This window comes from Apostichopus japonicus, chromosome 18 (assembly GCF_037975245.1).
Source record: "Apostichopus japonicus isolate 1M-3 chromosome 18, ASM3797524v1, whole genome shotgun sequence".
Lineage (NCBI taxonomy): Eukaryota > Metazoa > Echinodermata > Holothuroidea > Aspidochirotida > Stichopodidae > Apostichopus > Apostichopus japonicus.
Window position 1 is genome coordinate 9,441,035 of NC_092578.1, and position 21,768 is coordinate 9,462,802.

Genomic DNA, 21,768 nt, shown 5'->3' on the forward strand with positions numbered 1-21,768 from the left:
ATCACCCGATCACAAGAATATCACCTGATCACAAGAATATCACCCGATCACAAGAATATCACCCGATCACAAGAATATCACCTGATCACAAGAATATTATCTGATCACAAGAATATCACCTGATCACTAGAATATCATCTGATCACATGAATATCACCTGATCACAAGAATATCACCTGATCACAAGAATATAATAATATTTAATAATAACATTTGACTTTTATATAGCGCTTTACACCAACGATAAGTCTCAAAGCGCTTTACAGACGTATATTACCCCTGGTCAATGATAACCTGTCCCAGAGACAATCCCTCCAGTCGGCAACAGTTATATACTGCGCTCAATGACAAGTTACCTCACAGGTACCCATTTAACCCCTGGATGGAGACAGGCAAGTGAGATAAAGCATCTTGCCCAAGGACACAATGCAATGAACTAGGCATGAATCGAACCAGCAATCCTTGGATCACGAGTCCGACGCCTTAGCCAATCGGCCACCACGCTCTCACATAATATTCTGATCACAAGAATATCAAGAATATCATCTGATCACAAGAATATCACCTGATCAAAAGAATATCACCTGCTCACAAGAATATTACCTGCTCACAACAATATCATCTGATCACAAGAATATCACCTGATCACAAGAATATCACCTGATCACAAAAATATCACCTGATCACAAGATTATCATCATCTGAATCAGAATCTTTAAAATGGAATCCCCAAAATTATGCAGAGGAGCCAGAATATGAGATTTGTGGGAGATATCTTATATACACGGTGAATTTTTAAGGTTTGTACAGTATTAATGTACCACCACTTGTACACTGTTGCAAGATGGATGATAGAGTAATGTTTGTGAGGAGACACGTAAGTGCATGAGGAGCGAGGTAGGAGTAAAAAACCATTAAATGCGATCAAAAATGAATCGAAATACCCTCATTCCTCACAAAATTAAAATATGATATTATCAGTTGATGAAGAAATTCTTTAATTTTACTACTGGGTAGCGGTGCTCTTTTATCTTGCAGATTTTTGTCTTTGGAAGGTGTCGTGTTGCCAGGGGTGCATAGAGTAGATGTGTAGATTTAAATAAAGCCTGCCACAGATCGATGATCCAATCACAGTTTTGGCCCATAGGGGGGACATGGCCAATCATAGACACTACATTGTAACCTACGAACAGTGACACGCTGGAGAGGAGTGTGAATGGGGGTGATGTAGTTACCATCCAATCCCAATTACAAAATAAATGTGTTAGTGAGACGTTAAAGGAGCCTTCCCATGATGTTATTGACATAACATGCAGGTTATATTGCAGCAGAAGCTCACTGATGAACTTTTTTATCATTCCTGACTAAACTCAAAATGAACTGTTGATTAAATGAACTGGCAGAGTATAACAAAGAATTTCAACCAAAGCAAACCTCTTACAACAAATGTGGATCATTCAGTACAGTAACTCTTAATATACACCAGGGTTGCTTCCAAATTTTGGCAAGCTAACATTTGCTAAATGTTTCTCAAAGGAGTTCCTAGCAGCCTACAAGTTAATCGGCAGATCCCAGAGCAATCATGGCGTTCCACTAGCTAAAACAGTCTCCTATTCAGATCCCATATTTAGAGTGCCTGCGTACAAGTTTTGTTCCGATATTGTGGGTTTTTATCCAGGCAGTCGTACTCAGAAGTAGGCTTAATCTCCATGATTTGTCTAAAGTGGGGGAAGGTGGACAACACCTCACTGCTCTATAACGATTTATGTCGCTATCAGAGAGGGTGCAGGTGAGGAGAGGGTGAGAGGAGATGGTGCAATGACTGTTTAGGAGAACCCAGATCACTGTCAGTCCATCCATGCCTATTTGATAATGTCTACATCACAAGGTATTGATAGTTAAACTCTAAATATAATAGGATTAAGTTCACAGCATGGAGATAGGATACAAGAGATTATCTTGCCTTTGTACAGTAAGTTCTCAACTAAACCAAGAGAACTAATCACCAAAGCTTTGAACATTGCTAAATTGAGAATATATAGAGAGAAAAATCGCACCATCCTGTCATTTCCTAACATGAAATGATATTCTTATTCTCTATTTCTTTACTTTCCAAAAAGATGGAATTTCTTATAACTGAGATTAACATTAGTGCTGTGGAATATTAAAGAGTTAAGATGAACAAATTACTGCACTTCTGCCATCTGAGGTAAAGTTATTAAAATGGAGGAGACTTGTAAAGTTCAATCCAGTAAGATTAAGCTGAGGGCAAAACCTCAGGGAGACAAGAAGAGTGAGAAAAGTATATATGTAAAACTTATTTTTCTGTACATAGTTTGTTTTTGTGGCAGGGGGGTACCTTCATTTTAAAGAAACTTTGTAATGTTTTGCAAGTGATATTACTTATTCATGCAAGCCTGTTTTGAAAGTTGCGCAGGCACTACTAATGTAACCTTTGGTTTTTGCTGAGATGACGAAGGTTTGACTGCAGGATAAAATCATGACTTTTCTTTCCACAAAGTCTGATGCTACGAGCAAGAAGCACAGGGAAACAAAATCACTTAATTTCCCGGTTATGCATGACAATTACGTTAATGTCAAAATTACTCTGAACACTGTTTGTCTCGTAACCAGACGTTCTCTTTCTTACCCAGCATGACGAATGACGAGGATTACGCCTCTGAAGAAATATTTCACAAAAGGAGACAACAACAAAACGTCATAAAAACCAAAACAGGACATGTGTTTCATAAATGACCTACCACGTGTGAATTATCCTTGCAGAGACCAAGGTGAACTTTTTCAGAGCAAAAATCTTCCAGCAGAGACAAACCTTGAGAGTAAAAGATAAGAAAGTATAAAAAATATATATATAAATATATATATTAATATATATAAATATATATATATATATATATGTATAACTATCTATTATCTTGATTTTCAGGAAGATGAAAATGGAAGTAGAATATCTCTTTTTTCGAGGTGCGATAAACTGTACAAAGCTTTACTTGATAGTTCCCAGCTGATACTACAGCAATTGGGAAATAGTTTGCAGAAGAAAGTTGGTCATTCCATGTCAAATCAACCAGAGGTCCCCAGGTGATCCTCTCAGATTTTGATGAAACCTCATCACAATGATTGAAAATGAAAGAAATTTCGACCTGGACTATTTCTTTAAGACTCCTTTCTGTCTTATTGCTCTCTGGCTTTAACCTAACCTCAGTCCCCTTTCAGGTTTTTTCTCTTGCTTTACAAATACTGATAACTTTCCATGCACAAGGTCAACTCATTTGTTTAAACCTTTTAGAATATCACATGTGTGTCACATGTAGACACTACATTCTAGAACAATACTACTTGTGTATCACGTGTAGACTCCATCATAAACGATTGCAGGAACACAATCTCATCACAGTTTTAGACCCATTGATGGTGGAAAGATTGAGATGTGGTGACTCCCCAATGACCACCACTGCAAAATTGTGCCCATTAGAAACCATGCAGAGGAGAGAGAATCCATTTCTGATAATATTCCACCACAGGCTGACTCCAAAGAGCACCAACCAGGTGTTACAATCGCTGAAATGTACGACATTGAGTGGTACATTGGTACAGTAGTGGAACATTCACAGGAAGGAAATGTCTTTGTGAAGTGTATGAAACAAACCAAGAACTCCAATGCACTTTCTTGGCCACAAAACGCCCACAATAATTGTTGGATACTATCCAAGCTTTTATTTGTGTCATTGGTCTGCCAGTACACTCTTCCTCATGAAGACTTAAAAGAACATTCCAGCCAAACTGCAAGCATTCATCGATTAAAAGAATTGAAGTGTGCTAAACTTTTTTTTACTTGTATATGAGCATCAATGTGTGGTAATTGTAAGGACATTGAAGCATTTCAATGACGTTCCTTATAATCTCAGGACAGGCCTCGTGAGAGTTGTGAAGGTACCAGTAAATTAAATGTGCGTGAATCGTTAATGTTGTGATTAATTGTCATTAATTTTATCTAAAGCAATTTGTTATGTCACATTTTGATTCAGCTGACTGAAACAAGGATACAATGATCATATCACTCATTATAATATTATGATTACATGATACATATATAACTTTGAGATTTAAAGCTATGCAGGTCTTGAGAGAGTTGTGACGGTACAAGTAATTTAAATGTGCGTGAAGCGTTAATGATGTGATTAAATAAAAATATCACATTTCGCGAATCACACAAGCACAAAAAGGCCAATTCGACCAAATTTCAACGCGCAATATCTCAAACATGACATGGAGTATGATTTACTTTTTTGTAGGTGTTCAATTGTGCCATATTCAATGGTTCTTATGAAATTTCATCTAAATCTGAGGGGGTCTGGGGTCACCTGGGAACTTTTCACAAAATTGGTTGATTTGAGGTGGAATGACCCAGGTAAGGTGGGGGGGGGGAGAAAGAGATTAGAATGAAATTCATCCAGCAAGTGACACATAACACTGTCATATAATCACACTGTTACAGTCTCAAAGTAAGGGTACTGAGGTTGAGAGTTGATCAACTTATTTGGTTTTCATGGGTGACTTTTCTATAAAAAAAAATGTAACACCTGCATATTTGAGCTATCTTGAGCTCTGTGCTAGCATATAAATCACTGAATTATGCAACATTAAACGGACTGTGATTCGTTCATCTTAGAAACCACTTCAGAATTCAGATCATTGAATATTCAACACATAGGAAACATCAATTTGGAGACAAATACTACAAGTTGTTTGTTTTCCCATCGGCTCTGTCAACTCTGGTAACTTCAGCAACTGTGTGAGATGGGTCAGCGACTTTGCCAAAATTACCTATTACTTATTGAAAATAGAATTTTCATTGAATTAAGGTAAATGAGAGTAATATGTGAAATTCATACCATTCTCAACCATATCGGGTCTTTTTCGGGTATTCTTTGTTGGAACAGTGTTCATTTTAGTATAAAATACCTTTGAAATCAAATTGGTAAATTTCACAAATTTTTAACTATTACTAAACGGTCAAGCAAATGACCTACATAGTTTTGTGTTATTAGCTTTGAATTGCATCAAAAGATTTAAAAAAGAAAAAAGAAGCCACAGATCTCAACAAAGATGATTTTTAAACAGGCTGACAAGATTACTTAAAATGCTGATACATAACACGGTCTGGTGGTAGTACAGTACATAATTGCTCACCTTTAGCCTGCTGCCTGCTGTATTTGCGTAACAGTCAAGCAAATGACCTACAAAGTTTTGTACTATTATATTGAACTGCATCAAAAGATTTAAAAAGAAACAGCAAAATAGCCAACTCAACAAAGCTGATTTAAATAGGCTGACATGATTACTTAAAATGCTGATACATAACACGGTCTGGTGCTGGTACAGTGCATAATTGCTCACCTTTAGCCTGCTGCCTGCTGTATTTGCGTAACCACTCATCCAGGAGAATGTTGTAATACCGTGGCGATTCGAAAAAACGATGATACTTGTGAGTGTTAGAGGTTGGGAAAACACACTCAAAGTGGCCCGACCTGCTCATCTCGTCCTCTGTGTGTACCAGGCAACGCAGGTCATCGGGAGTGAGCGTGTCCAGAACGGACATTCGACATTGCTGCAAGTTTCGTAAGGAAAAAGAAAAAGATGGTCAGATCACAAGGAACTTAATATTCAAAGTGACTTCCTTAAGAAATGGTTTACTAACAACTGGAAAATTTATGATAACATCTGTTTATAAATTTCCAAAAAAGTTACAAAAGATATATTAAGTCACTCGTTTCTAGGACTTCGATTACAATATATGGATCTCCATAGCGAGTAATGAATGAACTGATTCAAATGTAAAGATTTTGTAGTCCAGATATTTTCATATACTGCAGTATATACTGCAAAACCTGTTAGCCCATTAATCATTTACAAAAATGATGAACTGGACAAATAACAAACATTTTGGACTCTTCTTTGATACTTGAAATAAAAGTTGATAAGATAATCTAATAAATTGTTTTAATTGAGACTTTTACTGCTTAACTGGTCTCATCGGATTAATAAACCAAATCAACACAAAAAGGTTGTTTTTGAAACAAAAACTATCATATTAATTGCTTGTAAGTTAATCATTTTAGACCATTTAAAAGCAGATATCTGTGCTTGGTTGACAGTTTCTAAAATTTGCAACAATTTTACCCCACCAATATAGTTTTAGGTACATACTTGTAAATAATCATAATATTAATGAAGATATTATCTGACTGTTAGTTAAATATCTATTTTTTTTTTTTTGCACCTTAAAAAAATGACACCAATATGGCAATAGCTATTAACAATATGTTATCTAGTTGTTCTTTATAAGCTGTTGACTCTTCGTTTAAACTGAAACAAAAGGTCCAGAAAATCATGGAAGAAGAAGCAAAACGTGTCAACAAGGCAGAGCATTCAAAGTATCAGCTCTACTAATTATTTAATTAAAGAGCAACTAATCGAACAGTTTATTAACTTTGAACTTTTTTTACACAACACTGAACTATGGCAATTCATCAAACTCACATAGAATAATTTTAATTCCACCCAAAAAATAAAAATAAATTAAATAAGAAAGCAGGGAGGGTGGGTGGTGGACGCATTGATGTTGGTCATTACGGTGGGAAGTGAGAAAATGGTAACACTTTCCTACAGTATGTTATTTCTTAATTACTCTCTGTAATCAAGTTTACGACAAACGAGGACAGAACCTCAATGACTTCAACAATTCATTTGGAACGACACACAAACCTATAATTAACACCGTAAATAGCAATATACTGTACATGCTCATTCTATTTTGGTTTCCAATCAACGTCACTGACAACAAAGCGTCCATCACAACTGGAGTTGTGGAGGTCACACATGAGTACCACAGGCCATCTGTTTCATAATTGAATCTTACAGTGGCAGGAACTCACAACATCATGCTTGAATAGTTCCTGATCCATTGATTCAAATCCACCCATTTTTTATATTCGTTAATGAGCTTGGCAGCTAGCCACTGATCCCAGAGGGGGAGGTGGGGGGGTAGTGAAACAGACCGCATAAACCCACCCAGTTTGATGACATCACTGACTGTCAAAATTGAGATGACCTCATTATTAAGAGGAAGTTGCATAATTTTGTGGGAAACTGCATTAAGGAAGCAGTTTCTGACATATGGAATGCTCACCGGATGTGATGAAGAGCTGGAAGACACTCGGAAAGGTTGGGCTTAAAGTACACTATTAGTACGTTGCTACTGATGATGTAACGTAATGTAGCTGAATGTTAATTACATTTATGCTAGTGCTATGTTAATATAGAGTGTCATGTACACAGCCACATATTTATCACATCATTTCACAGATCTTTCAGTTTCAGAACATCATATTTGGTGAGCCATTTGGCATTCTATATGCCCACCAAAACGTCTTGAGCACCAACTACAACGATGCTTAGATAATAGATATATATTAATATTGTATATTATGTGCATGTCACTTTACATTACCACATATCAGTTTTTCAACATGAACATGTTACTTAGTACATGAACATGCCACTTAGAACATGGACATGGCCTTCAGAAAATGGAAATATCCTTTAGAAAATGAACATAGAATCTAGAACTTGGACATATCATTTAACACATGGATATGGCCTTCAGAGCATGGAAATGTCATTCAGAACTTGGACATGTCCTTAAGACATGGACACTTCATTTAGAATCTGGACAATTGTTTTAGAACATGGAAATATCTTTTAATAGAACTTTGGAAATGTTTCGCTCGAACATGAATATAAGATTCAGAACATCGACGTGTTACTTAGCACATGGACATATCAGTAAGACTGTGGACAGTTAAGGTTGAACATGGATATACACTTAAAACTAGGACCGATCATTTTTAGAAGTGGACTTTTCATTAAGAACATGGACACATTGTCCAGTTCTGAACATCATCATATAGTTTTGGCATTCCATTTTGACAGTATTGTATTTGCACTTGTCCTTAGGTCTTGAATAGAGCTAGCATGTAACACAATGTTGTTTCAAATGTAAGTATGAATAAATTAAAACTTAATGAAAATGAAAGAAAACTCAAACTTTGTAAGGTCACTGCTCAGCTGCACCTAGAGAACCTGACAGTTCTGCATCACTATCGACCTATCACTTACAATGTTCATTAACCTTCCTGTGGTTTTGAGAGCTCTTCTAAATACTGAAAGACCGCCAACATTAAATATGCTGTTTCTTATAATACTAGTGTGCTGTTCTCCTGTTCAGGTCGTCAACCATCACACACCTGGAGTGATAGCTCAGTGGTTAACGCTAGTGCCTTTCAATCATAAGGTCCCGAGTATGAGTCACTCCAAGATTAATGTATGTTGTCCAGCTACAGAATTGTTGACAATTGACAATTCGTAATCATGGACGTTAAATATGAATTAGGAGACTGACTTTGGTCAGCTTGCGGCTTTGATAAGCCAATGAGGCTTCTTCCGAGTTCCTGCTTGCAGGAGGATCTAAAATACACACATACATACATACACCTACCTGATGAGCATGTGTCTCTATGGGACAGTTAATACCAGTTTTGCTGTTAAAATTTACAAAATCATGAATTGTGTAGTTGTAGGAGTGTCAAGACTGGCAACTTTTATAATACTTTTAGCTGATAAAATAATAACTTAATATTATTCCTCTTGTTTTGCTACAATGGATAGATGTAAGATGCAGGTAAACCAGAGGCCAGCTGGGAAACTTTGAAAGATAAATACAGTAGACATCAGAGGTTGCAGGCTTGATGTATTTTGGAGGTACTATAAAAATGTGTCAAATTTAATATTTGAAAACAGTGAATCAGTTTCTGGATATCACAGGATTCCAATGTCAGTAACCTCAGCCCGGAGAGAAACCCTGTTCTCTAATATAACTGAGCACATAAAGTTGTGCTCAGTTAACTGGGTCCATGTTAACTGAGCACATTTGCTCAGTTTTTTCAGGAAGAACATTTTTTTTTTGGTGAAAATTGTTGTTTTAAGATAATTTTGTGTTATTTGTGTTTAAGGTACAAATTTGTGTCCAAGATACTTGTACGTTTTCCCTTGCTGTTTTTTTGGTTAAGTTTTGAAATATATACCATAGAATTATATTGAAGTCAAAGCGACAACTTTTTCAAGGCTTGCTACAGTTGTTTGTTAGGTACAGTATTACAGAGTATAACCTGTTTCTATGTGTTTCTATATGCATTTTAAAATGAAAACAGTACCGCTCATCAAGTCAACATTAAAGGCTCACTGAAACAAAATCAAACGGGCGATACTGAATGGATAAAAAGCATCCGCAAAGCAATTGGCCATGCATGGGTAGCAGTAATTACTAACACAAGTGTAGTAGTTTATTTACATATTTTAATATGAAATCTATTGGAGTGTAACTAAAGTTTGACATACTTTCCTAAAATAATAACCACTGAAGTTCACGACAATTTAGAACATTCCATTGGTGAAACTGTGTCTATTTTGTGACTAAATGAAAGGTTCAACCACATTGTCTTGGCTCATTAACCGATCAAATTGGTCGACTGACTGCCGGCAATGATCTCACACAGCTTGGTCACCGTTCCATATATTAACCAACCAAATTTGGGAATAAAAACAATGAGTTCATGGTATATCAAGCATAGTTATAATGTTCAAAACAGATCTGCTATGCAGAATCATTCCTACATTACAAAATGACCAAACAGAAAGTTGCTAGCGTGAATGATTTTACCAAATCGATGTATAACACTTTCGTATGAATCCTAGATAACCTGAAAAATACAAATCGATGAATAAAAGCTTTCGTATTAATCTTAGATAACCTGAAAAATACAAATCAATGAATAATAGCTTTTGTATTAATCTTAGTTAACCTGAAAAATGCAAATCGATGAATAAAAGCTTTTGCCTAAAGTATTTCAAGGTCCTATAGAGCTGAGTTCTGTTTCCACAAAACATTCCTTATACCATGATGTTGTATCAATATTTCAGACCACTAATACTACTGAATTAAAGGTAGTGTTGGTAAATGTATAGTACTGTGACTTATAATGGAGTCAGAGAAGTCAAGCAAAGTAAACTAAACTGAATGAAGGGAATTATCGATGCTAAAAGCCTGTACATAATTCAATACATCTGATGGGCTCACCCACCCTTACCCATGTGGGCGTACTCCTTATATGTGAATAAGTCAACTTTCAGCACACAGGGTGGATTCAAGCAATACAGTACAAGTTTTAATCAGTGTAAGGCATTTGGAATGGCAAAATCTTCTTTGGGAATGTTTTGAAGCCTTCTTAAACACCTATAAGTTTGGTTTACTATGGAGTCTGTAGTCCACCTAGGTTGGATATATGAATGCAATGTGAATCTGTGACATAACAACCCATTTTCGTACAGTACCTTTAAAACTTGTGGGGGATGTGTAAAGGTTTATATGTCATTTTCTCTCAACCTGTAAATCATATGAGTAAATGCTGTAGTGAAGTGTTGTTTAATATTTTCAGGGTATCTATGATTAATATTAAAAACCTCTGAACTATTCTTTTGTCATCAACGTATAATTATGAATTTTTTAAAGTATACAGAACTATTAATGCTAGATGGCAAGCTATTTTATCATCCTAACAACTTTGTATTAAATTGTTTTGAAGGGCATGACAGAAAATTTGAAGATGACTAAAGACAATTTGGTGTACAGCTGGGTTATGTCGTATAAATAATTAATAAATGCCTGTTTAATGTGAAATTAATCATGGATTTTACATCAATAAACTCCCATTTTATCATCTTTATTGGACAGAGTAATCTCCTCTTCTAAGTACATTATTACGGTTCAAAGGATCATAGACTCAATTTTCATTCAACACTCCTAAAGACAAAAATTACCGATATAATCAGTCTTGTTTAAGACAGGCTGTCATCGCCTGTTCCCCTGAGGGTGACAAACTACTGTATAGCATTATCAATCACCTTGCTCTCATACCCACTATGTGCCAATTTATTAACACAGCTCTTAAATTGTATTTCTACCACCCTTTATTGTCTTTGGGTACTATCAATATCATCAAACCTTCTCAATATCACTAAAACAAACAGGAGGAATATTGCCCCAGAGGTTATTTGGCAATTTTGTGTAAAGCGTTGATGGACACCTTATTGAACCAATTCATCAAATGTCAGTATTTTGTTCAATTAGAAAAAGAATGAACCCCAAACCATGGTCTTTGTGGACTTCTTGTCCTGGCCTTATATGACAATTGAATGTGACATTCTTCCCCCCCTGCTTCCCTTCCCCCTCCCAAAAAAAAACAGAGAAATGTAAAGACTTTGTGATTCTTTGCCAAACAATATTTCACTGAGTGGTTAAACCTGTAGGTTAACCCGAATGATGGAACAACTGAGTTAAATTTGTCCAAGAACTAAGTCAGTATCACAATATCAGAGAGTAGTAGCCCTGTGAACATTGCAGAGGTATTTGTAACACTCACATGTCGACGCACACCGATTTTATTCATGGCAAGGATTAAACATTGTACAAATTTCACAATACTACCATTTTCCAAATACTCAACATGACGTTTCTATGACAATAGCAAGTCACATGGTTAGCCGCGTTGCCACGTGAATGTTCATTTTCTCGTCCAATGACCTAGAAGATTGATTTCTCCACCATTCCCTTTTACAACCGCTGATATTCAAAGAAAGTTACCTGAATTTATTTAATCCATTCCGTCATGCAACCTATTTTTGACGGCCTTCCACTGATGCCACTTTCCCTAAAATGGTCCAGTTTATCACAGAGTAAAAGACCTGCCTGTTTTCTTTTCAACTTCTCTACATCGCAGAGACAATTTTTGGCAGTCCTGGTTCATGATGATCATGAGAGAGCCAATTGTGTGTAAGTCCCCAAAAATGGAAGCTTTCTGTCAAATTCCGCAGAGCTTGATCAAAGGTGCAAGACATGCAGTACTGAAGAAAAATCACACACTTCTGACTTCATGACTTTAAATCTGCATAGTAATGAGATTAGCCATTTCTCTCTGAGCTGTTTTGAATTCACCTTACCCCATTCCCTTCCCTCATCCCCACTACTGGCTCGAAAATAACCGTTCATGACTGTCCCATCAAGAACTCACCCGTTTTGATAGAACATGTCTGTACTTTTCTGAGCAAGAATAAATGTAACTATTTGATACAGTAGTTTCCAGGAAAGATTTCTCTGTAGCTAACACACCTAGCTAGACAAGCCGTCTGTGAAACATTTATTTTCTTGAACTGCCCAGGGTCCTCATCAACATTACAGAATAATTTTCATGTTAACATGTAGCAGACTGCCAATGTAACTTTTACTACATTGCATACAGTTGCAAGAAGGACTAAATTGCAATTTCATCCCTCAAACATTTCACAGAAAAGCAGTGCCTGGATGAGAAAATTGATTGTCTTACCCATGACTCATGCAAATTAAGTAATTGATTAATGTCTCAAATCAAAGCAATTATTAAACTATTCCCAAACAAACTGCTGAATAATTCATTTCTGAGTGAAGCCAACAAAGTTGCACAACTATTTTGTTTCTTCTTCTTCTAAGAATTTACAGATATCTTCTTGTTTACAAAACAAACAAGATAGCAATCCTTGGAGTTGCAGATCACATCTCTTCTATGATAGCACAGATCTACATTGAACTTTGACCTCAACCCTTAACAACTACATAAATAGTATTTATTAAATACTATTTTAAAATTTTCCCCATTATTCTCTACATATCTTGTGGTTTCATGAGTTTTTCCAACATAATGATACACTGAAAATTGCTAACATAATTGAGGGGGGGGGGGGGTTGGTGACCTTTAACATACGACATTATCAATCACCCTGCCGAGTTTACAATACATTGTCTGGCACTTACCCACCAAGTTTGAAATTGATTGAACTTACGGTCTAGGAGGAGTTCGCGAAACACTTTTCCGAACAATTTAGACCAAGTTTACCTTTAACTCAATGGACATTTGACACCAACCCTAACTAAACACCTAATCTGTCTTATTTAAAATATTGTCTAATCATTTCTGCATATCATGTGGTGTAAAGACTTTTCCTACATATTGTCAAGCAGAAAATGGCTTAAAACCAATTTTTTAAGTTTCCTGACCTCTAAAATTTTGACATATGACACCATCAATCATGCAGGCACAAGTTTACATGGTCAGGCATCTACGTACCAAGTTTGAACTTGATCAGATTTACATTCTAGGAGGATTAAGCGACACACTTTTTTCGCTCGCTCGCTCGCTCACTCACTCACTCACTCACTCACACACCCACCCAATAACACACACACACTTCCTCACATTTCTGATACCTCATCTCCCTATACATTGCATGTATGATGAGATAACAATGGACAAAAATAACACACCAGGTTATCTTTCATGGCAACTGGGGTGTTTAAACTAAAGAAACCTTACAATAACCTTAGTGACCTTGTAAATGAAATGAAACATATATTTTGGGTTGCAGTATGTAGGATGAGGGGGGAGGGGGAGGGTGGGGGGTATCTGGAAAGTAATTAATCGTGACCTCCTTCCAATACTAAATTCATGCAAGGTAAAGGTTACAATCCAAACTTAGTGAATCTTGACTGTTTATCTTCACAGACACAGTTAAGTTTTTAATTATTTCCTCCTCCAAGAAGAAAATTAAACAGAATATATTACAGATTATTGAATCTTAACCTATCCTTTATTGTCACAAACCAATTCAAACTGAACTCTCAAGGCAAAACCAAATGCACACACACACACACAGCTCCTAACCCTTGTGTACATGTACAAAGACATACAAGCATACTATGCAAACAAGTCAAAAGTTACTTCTGTTTATTTTCTTTTTACTGGTGGTGGTGCCGAACTCGTCGATGCTGGCATACGACATGTTAAAATCAAACCAATGACAATTGTACATCACCATTATAACTTGTGTAGTAGAGGGCTTCGACAGGTTCTATCCTATGAAGAAACATGATGATGATGTAGGACAGACTGTTTGTTACTCTTACCTCATCCAGATGTTTCTGAGTATAGAAAGCATGCTTGGCCCTTTCATCTTGTGTCAAGTGATTCGTAAACATTCTCTTGTCCAACACGATATCTTTGTAATTGGCCCTGGAGACAGGCAAAGAAAACAAATGGTAGAGTATCATGGAGAGGAATAGAGAGAAAAAAGGACAAGAAGCATTGTCATTAAATACCTTATTCATGTACACATTGACTTGAGTTAAACCAAAATATCATTTAAATCAGATCATTTTAAGGTGATAATGTCAATAGTCCTTTGACAAATGAACTGCCCACTCAGCTAGAATTTGGAAACAAATAAAAAAATCTTTACAACATTAACACAAACCCCCTTCCTGCTGTTACCACTAAATATCGTTATAAAGATATTATAAAATACAAGGACCGAATAATGTGTGAACCAGATATCAGACATATTGATGACAAAGTGCCATCAGCGCCCCATTCCCTTTGCCGTAAATCCCTTGAAAATTATCTGGTTACCGATGGCAACAACTGTCGTGTCCCTATAACGAGTACCCTAATAATTGACTCAATCATTAAATTTCATTATCAAACTGGTCCAAGAATAAAATAAATTGTCTCCAAAACTCCAGCGATATTTGCGCCAGGAACCGCTGTTAAACATCTGCAGTAAACATACAATTTGACGTGCACACTTTTAAGAACCATCTCATGAATTGTTCCTGTTATCTGTCATTTCTGTGTGCATTCTCTCACTTTGGAATAAAAAATATGCCTCGGTGCACTTTCAAATTTTTGAAAATTGCCTTTTCCTGCGAGGCCCTGTCATTTCAATGAAAATCAAAAGCAATTTATAACTGCCCCTGGAAAAATTTCCTTGCCACATCCCCCACTCTCTCTCTCTCTCCCTCGCTCTCTCTTCATCAGTAATTTGATAAGAGTTGAAAAACTAGAAAGTCCAAAGATATTAACTGTAGACTTACTTGGCATTAGTACTGCTGGATGGTTGCAAGGTGGGGTAGATTTCTCTCTTATCTGGAATCTGAAATCCAGCCATGTTATGTAGATCCTTGACCAGACCACCCTTGATTGAAATATCCAGGGGTGAATTAGAATGAAGGCTAGACATGAAGAAAACATCAATATACAATAGTTAAATGAATATGCAGAGAACATTACAGGTTTAAATTCCACACTGACAATGAAAGAAGAAGAAGGTTTCATATATTCCATTTATTTGCTCCGGCCATCTTTGCAGAAGTGTGGGTTACCAAAGGTATTTGGCCATTGTTCCAGACAACTACTGATTAATAGGTAGCAGCCATTGAACAGACAATTATGGGCTATTGCACCTTTTGAGGATAGAAGCTTCATTGGACTCACTTTCTATACATTGCACTAGTATATCGAGTGAAACATTAGGAAAATGGCTTAAAAAGGAACTTGGGCAGTAAAACAGTCTAAAGATTTGAGCAAAGTTTATGGTGAAAGTAAATATCAACCCACTGGTCTATCTCCAATCTTCATAAAACTGTTCCCTGACTCAGATGTGAAACCTTGAATTTTGCTCAATTTGTTTGGGAAAGAGACAATTATGCAGCAATTTGCAATATTACGCCTTTTATATCTTTAACAATGGAACAAGTTATTGAGCTTGTAATTGGATCACTGTGTCTTATATAAAGTTTGATACTATAAGGCTTTTGTTTTTAACTGGTATTCCTTCGGGTATCGACATACCACTCCTCTCCAGACATCACTTGAGGCCTTCTAAGGTGAGGGCATGATACTAGCAAAGTAGCAGGCTGGTTATGCTTACCTAGGAGAGACGTTGACCTCTATGATCCAAGGCTTGAGATTCTCGTCAAGCATGACGTCAAAACCAAAGAGTTCGTGGACGGAGTACCTGCTCCTGACGTTGGCTTTGATCATACTATTGACTGACGAATCACAACTATAGAAAGGGAAAAAATATATATTAAAAATATATTCATAAGTAAAGTACTTGTATGTAATATCTTTAATATTTACCTTCACCACATTTCCCCGCTTTTTATTTGGGAGGGGGGGAGGGGTTGACACTTTTCTCAATTCTCTCAAAGAAGTAGTGGTGCATACATGGTGTTAACTAGAATTCACTATTTAATATTTCACTATTCTCTAAGACAAGACAGTAAACAACTGCATGAAAGAACTGTTCTTATTTGTACCACATCTCATGAATATCAAACACCTTGCCAGAAAGCATTGTAAATCAGACCTGAAATTCACATAAAGAATCTATACTCACTACAGGTAACAATATTGAGAAAGTATTGTTGAAAGAAAGATTAAGGCAAAAAGGAAAAAAAGGAGCAATTTTATTAGGAAATAATGATAAAGATGATGATGATGATGATGATGATGATGATGATGATGATGATGATGATGATGATGATGATGATGATGATGATGATGATGATGATGATGATGATGATGATGATGATGATGATGATGATGATGATGATGATGATGATGATGATGATGGTGGTGATGATGATGGTGATGATGATGATGGTGATGATGATGATCATGGTGATGATGATGGTGATGATGATTATGGTGATAATGATGATGATGACGACGACGAGAGGAAAGTCAAAGATAGACCGAGGGCAGGGTCAGATATAGACCCAGGGAGGGTCAGATATAGACCCAGGGGAGAGTCAGATAGAACTTACCATAACATGGTTTTGATGATGAGATCTTTAATAGACTCATGTACAGCTGCTGTATCTACTCCCTTCTGCTTTAAGAATCCCCACAAAGCTATCAGACTCCTAAAATACAGAGGAATAAAAAGTGTTAAATTAAATTAACCTGAAGGTCAGTTGGCCTATTGATTATTTGCCACATTTTGCAAAATAAAACTAGACAGTAAATCTGAAGACAAGATTTCAAAGTTTTAACCACTACTGGTATCAAGTGAACAGCAAGATTCTTGCACAAATGCAGACTTTCTTATCAAGTACATGAAGTTATCATGTTTACAAGATTTTCAGATTTTTGTTTACTTCTGTTGACCTCAAATGACCTCCTCCAATTTCAAAAGGATTCTTGTATGCTCCAAGGGGAATTTATATACCAAGTATTAACTGCAACCAAGCTACACTTTTCAAGTTATCATTGTATACATTATTAACCTAGGTTAACTCTAAATGACCTTTGACCTCTACCAATTTCAAAAGAGTTCTGGTACTTACCAAGCAGGATCTATATTGGTTTTTATTGTTCTCATGTAAAGTGATTTGAGATAGTCTTTAAGTAAAGTGCTATATCAATATATATATATTAATATATATATATAAATAAATATATATATATATACATATCAAGTGCGAAGTTCAACCAAGACGTACTTTTTTACTTACTATGTTTACAAGCAGGTGTCACATACAAACACACACACAAGCCATCACCATTGCATAGATTCCTTTCGCCTCCCGCAAGGAATACAAAATCAGTTTAAAGGTAACTTTGTACATTCAGGGGTGAGTCATGAATCACATTATGTTGTTCCCCAAACATGCTAAAGAGGTAGGAATCCCAAACCATCATAACTAGCCACATGATAGTTTAAGTATCTTTAATATCTACCCCACATTACTAGCAAAAACATTTATTGCAGTTTTTGATTAGATATTGTTTATGTTGTTGCTTCATAATCCAAACTGGAGACTGTTCACAGACTTGAACAAGTCTAAATTTTGATACCACATATTCACTAATGCTTGAACTCCAGTAGTAATCCTTGGTCTGTTTCTTTGACATTGGGATCATTTGGAACAGTTTGGCATTACCAGATTCCATTTGTAAATGACAATACATTGCATTGTTTCAAGAAACCACATATAATAGGAAAATTAAACAATCTTCCCATATGCCAACTGATCCTTACCATGTGTCTAAACAAGACATTTGTTACAAAATGTAATAGCAAAATAAAATAAAACTGTTAGCAAACTGCTTATCCACTAGAGAGCCTGTGTAATTTTTTTTTTTTTTTTAGCCACTGAAGATCCTGCTAGGATCGAAACGTCATGCCAACTTACTTTTACACAAAATATAATAGCAAGAGGGAATTTTACATCATTTTCTCTTTAAAAATGAATGAATCCAAGTGAACTTTTGCAGCTGGCTCAGACTTTGTTAGGCTCTCTAGATTGGACAAGTGAAGGATTCCAAACAGTAACGTATATGACATTACCCAAGAACTTTACAACTCACTGGATATTGAACTGATATAATAGCAACAAAAAAATTCTGGCAAATCTTTCTATCAAATCAAAAAAATACAAAGTAGATGATCTCAATGGGTTGCTGTATTGTGACCTCTTGTGACCTCACTGCTCACAGGTTTGCTACTTACCATTTGTGACCTTCACAGGCCAAGATGTCATCGTTAGCCGTAAACTCTGTATTCTTTTTGTTGATGCTGTAGTTGGTTAAGTGCATGTACTTATTGTTCAAACTCTTCATAGATGAAGAATACCTGAAGAAAACAAAGAAAAAGCTATGTAGCTTCAAAGCGATAATTGAACACAGTTATTCTCTAAAATAGTTTTTCCACACGACTTTGTGTTCGTCATATAAAGAGATATGCAGATGAGATGCAGATGAAAATGCAGATGAGATGCAGATGAAGTCATGTGCATCTGGAATGTGTAAGGAGACTCAGAGAGATGGAACTTTGAAGTCTGTCTTGTGAAAATATAATAAAACATATATGGGTCATTACATACACTGTATGGACCTTCTGAGCTTACAAAAAGCAAATCTAAACTGTGACTCTGTATGCACTAGTACAGCTTTTGACCATTCAATACACTTAGGTAGTCAGCACAGGTATCCCTTTTGTACATGTCTATACCAAAACACATCACTAGACTGTAACTTAGATCAAACACCCAGACTATTAAATCAGTTCCTCAGCTACAACAAAATAGACTCAATAAGAAGGTGTAAGAAGACTTCAATGGCCTAAAAGAACACCTGCACTACAAATTTATTAAAAGGACAAAAAAATGAAATGTGGTGAAGAATGTCATCCACAGGTGCTCTGCTATTCATGTGAAGTTAAAAGAACATATTTAAAGGCACACTCTCAGCTAGGAAATTGCTAAAATCTAAAATCTTGTCTCAACGTATTCCCCGATTAAAAAATAAAAACAATGCTGCCCTCTTCTCACAGCGGCAACATATTCATTTCTTTAATATGGCATTCTCATCCTTAGCTATAAACAGAATACGCAAATGGGTACCGTTACCGCGAAGGTATCCGGTTTCCGAGATTCTAATCTGCCTCTCAGTGTTGCGTAACCTATAGGCACACTGTGTACTGTGTGCTATTCGAGTTACGCAATTTTTTGATTCGCTATATGGAAGAGTGCATATTGTACTGCTGGGAAAACGCTATACCAGCTCGTAGGAGCAGGTAGTTGTTATGGAAAGTCATATGGGCCCGTATGATCTCATGCTGCCGATTTTTGTTGGAGAAATTGCTGAAGAACTAAAATGCGAATAGTTTCGTCGTGTAATTCTCTATAAACATGTGACTGAATGTGTGCTGCTTGTGTACTGTTATTTGACGAAACGACTTGCTTCTGGCCTAACGTTCTTCAATACTTGAGTTCAAAATAAAATAAAACTGTGAGCAAACAGCTTATCCACCAGAGAGCCTGTGTAGAAAAAACACGCACATAATACAGACGGGTTAATGAGCGGGGTACACCCCTCAGTCCGACAAGTTTTCAGTCCGAAAAGTTTTCAGTCTGAAAATAAAATACACGTTTTCAGTCCGAAAATGAAATACACGTTTTCAGTCCGAAAATGAAATACACGTTTTCAGTTGGAGAATGAAAGCATGCAGTTTTAATGCCATAATACCACCAATAAACAATGACAGCCCGAACTCGTAGTAAAGAAATCGATTGAATCTTTCGTATTATGTCTCACATCGCCGGTCTCAACAAATACTTGGGACCCCTTAACAACTATCAGTTACAAACATATGTAATCCGTTCTTTGCTCCTTAATCTGCTTCCTGTATAGTCATGGTTTATTTGGTTCTAATTCCATCAATGCAATTTACACTTACCTAGCGTCATACTTTCATTGTGTTACATTTTGTACTTTTCATTCAACTGCCAAGTATTGCTGACGAAGGTCTCAATATATTTTCTAAAACTTTACTCCTTATTTGTCAGTTATGAGTCATATATATATACATACATATATATATATATATATATATATATGTATATATATGTGTGTATATATATATGTGTGTGTGTATATATATATATATATATATATATATATATATAAATATACATATATATATATATATATGTATATATATATATATATGTGTGTATATATGTGTGTGTGTATATATATATATATATAAATATATATATATATATATGTATATATATATATATATGTGTGTATATATGTGTGTGTGTATATATATATTTTTTTGTTGTTGTTGTTGCTATTTTTGCAATTTAATAAAACAACATTCAAATACTTGAATATGTAGTACAAAATGCACAGAAGGTCCACTTTGTTGGGGCAGTTTTAGGTGATTTGTGGTTTTCCCCTTCATACCAAAGTTAAGTGTACCACTGCCCTTGGAAGTCACCCCCCCCCCATCCATAAACTGAACCTTCAGACTCACACATAGACTCGTAGACCTGACGTCAAACTAGGTAAATTGTTATTTTTACAATTGGACACATTCTACTAGGAGCAGGGATACTAGGAGCAGGGATATTATTATTATTATTATTATTATTATTATTATTATTATTATTATACGGTGGAGGGTGGGGCGTAAATGTTTGAAAATGTGATCATAACTAGACCTCTAAATGCAATGATTATAAAGCAAACATTTAACTGATGTAATTTTGGACACTCCCTCACCCCTTCTCGGCCTCGTGCACCCCCTCACCCCCTTCTCCCCTCTTACACCCCTCACCCCCTTCTCACCCTCTTATATCCCCCTCGCCCTCGAACTCGATAATCTTGTTCATATACGATACTTTTTCTCTACATCTTCTACAATACGTATCAGCAATAATACAACCGTCATCTTGTATGCAATTCAGAAAAGGCTATAAGAAAGCCTTGTCGTTAAACACTGGCAAGCAATAATTGATTCATTTATCAACGTAACGTTAATTTAAGTTTGACTTGACAAGACTCTTCGACCGAGGAGCCGAGGATTATGGTTCATTTCGTCTTATATATTTACAAGAGGAACAATTAAAAATCAGTAATCGCACAAAATGAACTAAACTCGGGCTATGATTTTTTTATGAGGTAGTAATAATCTTGAAGCGAGCGACTTTTTTTTTTTAATATTGTAGAATTTTGAAGCCGTGGTTGCTTCTATCAAGATTGATAATTTGTACACAATGATCAGTTTAAAGAAACACATGACGATAAGAAACCCTTTGTTGTTCCTTTTAATTGTCTTTTATGGTGTTTAGAGATAATCGATTTCAAACTCATGTGTGCGGCCTTTGTACTCTCAGTAAGATGTATCTATTGAGACAGAAATGTTCATATATATTGGCCATTCAAGTAATTCAACAGGCAATAT

The 21,768-nt window shown here is 35.9% G+C and overlaps 1 protein-coding gene across 2 annotated transcripts in view; it reads right to left on the reverse strand.

Annotated features, from left to right (window-relative positions):
• LOC139958901 (tubulin monoglutamylase TTLL4-like) overlaps positions 1-21,768 on the reverse strand; it is a 47,727-nt gene that overhangs the window by 5,914 nt on the left and 20,045 nt on the right. For both annotated transcript variants that reach the window (XM_071956337.1, XM_071956336.1), the window contains exons 9-15: positions 18,526-18,648; positions 16,838-16,936; positions 15,937-16,071; positions 15,101-15,238; positions 14,135-14,240; positions 5,422-5,632; positions 2,763-2,833 (exon numbers count right to left, since the gene is read on the reverse strand). In XM_071956337.1, coding sequence (XP_071812438.1) covers positions 2,763-2,833; positions 5,422-5,632; positions 14,135-14,240; positions 15,101-15,238; positions 15,937-16,071; positions 16,838-16,936; positions 18,526-18,648 — 883 coding nt within the window. The remainder of the gene's footprint in view (positions 1-2,762; positions 2,834-5,421; positions 5,633-14,134; positions 14,241-15,100; positions 15,239-15,936; positions 16,072-16,837; positions 16,937-18,525; positions 18,649-21,768) is intronic.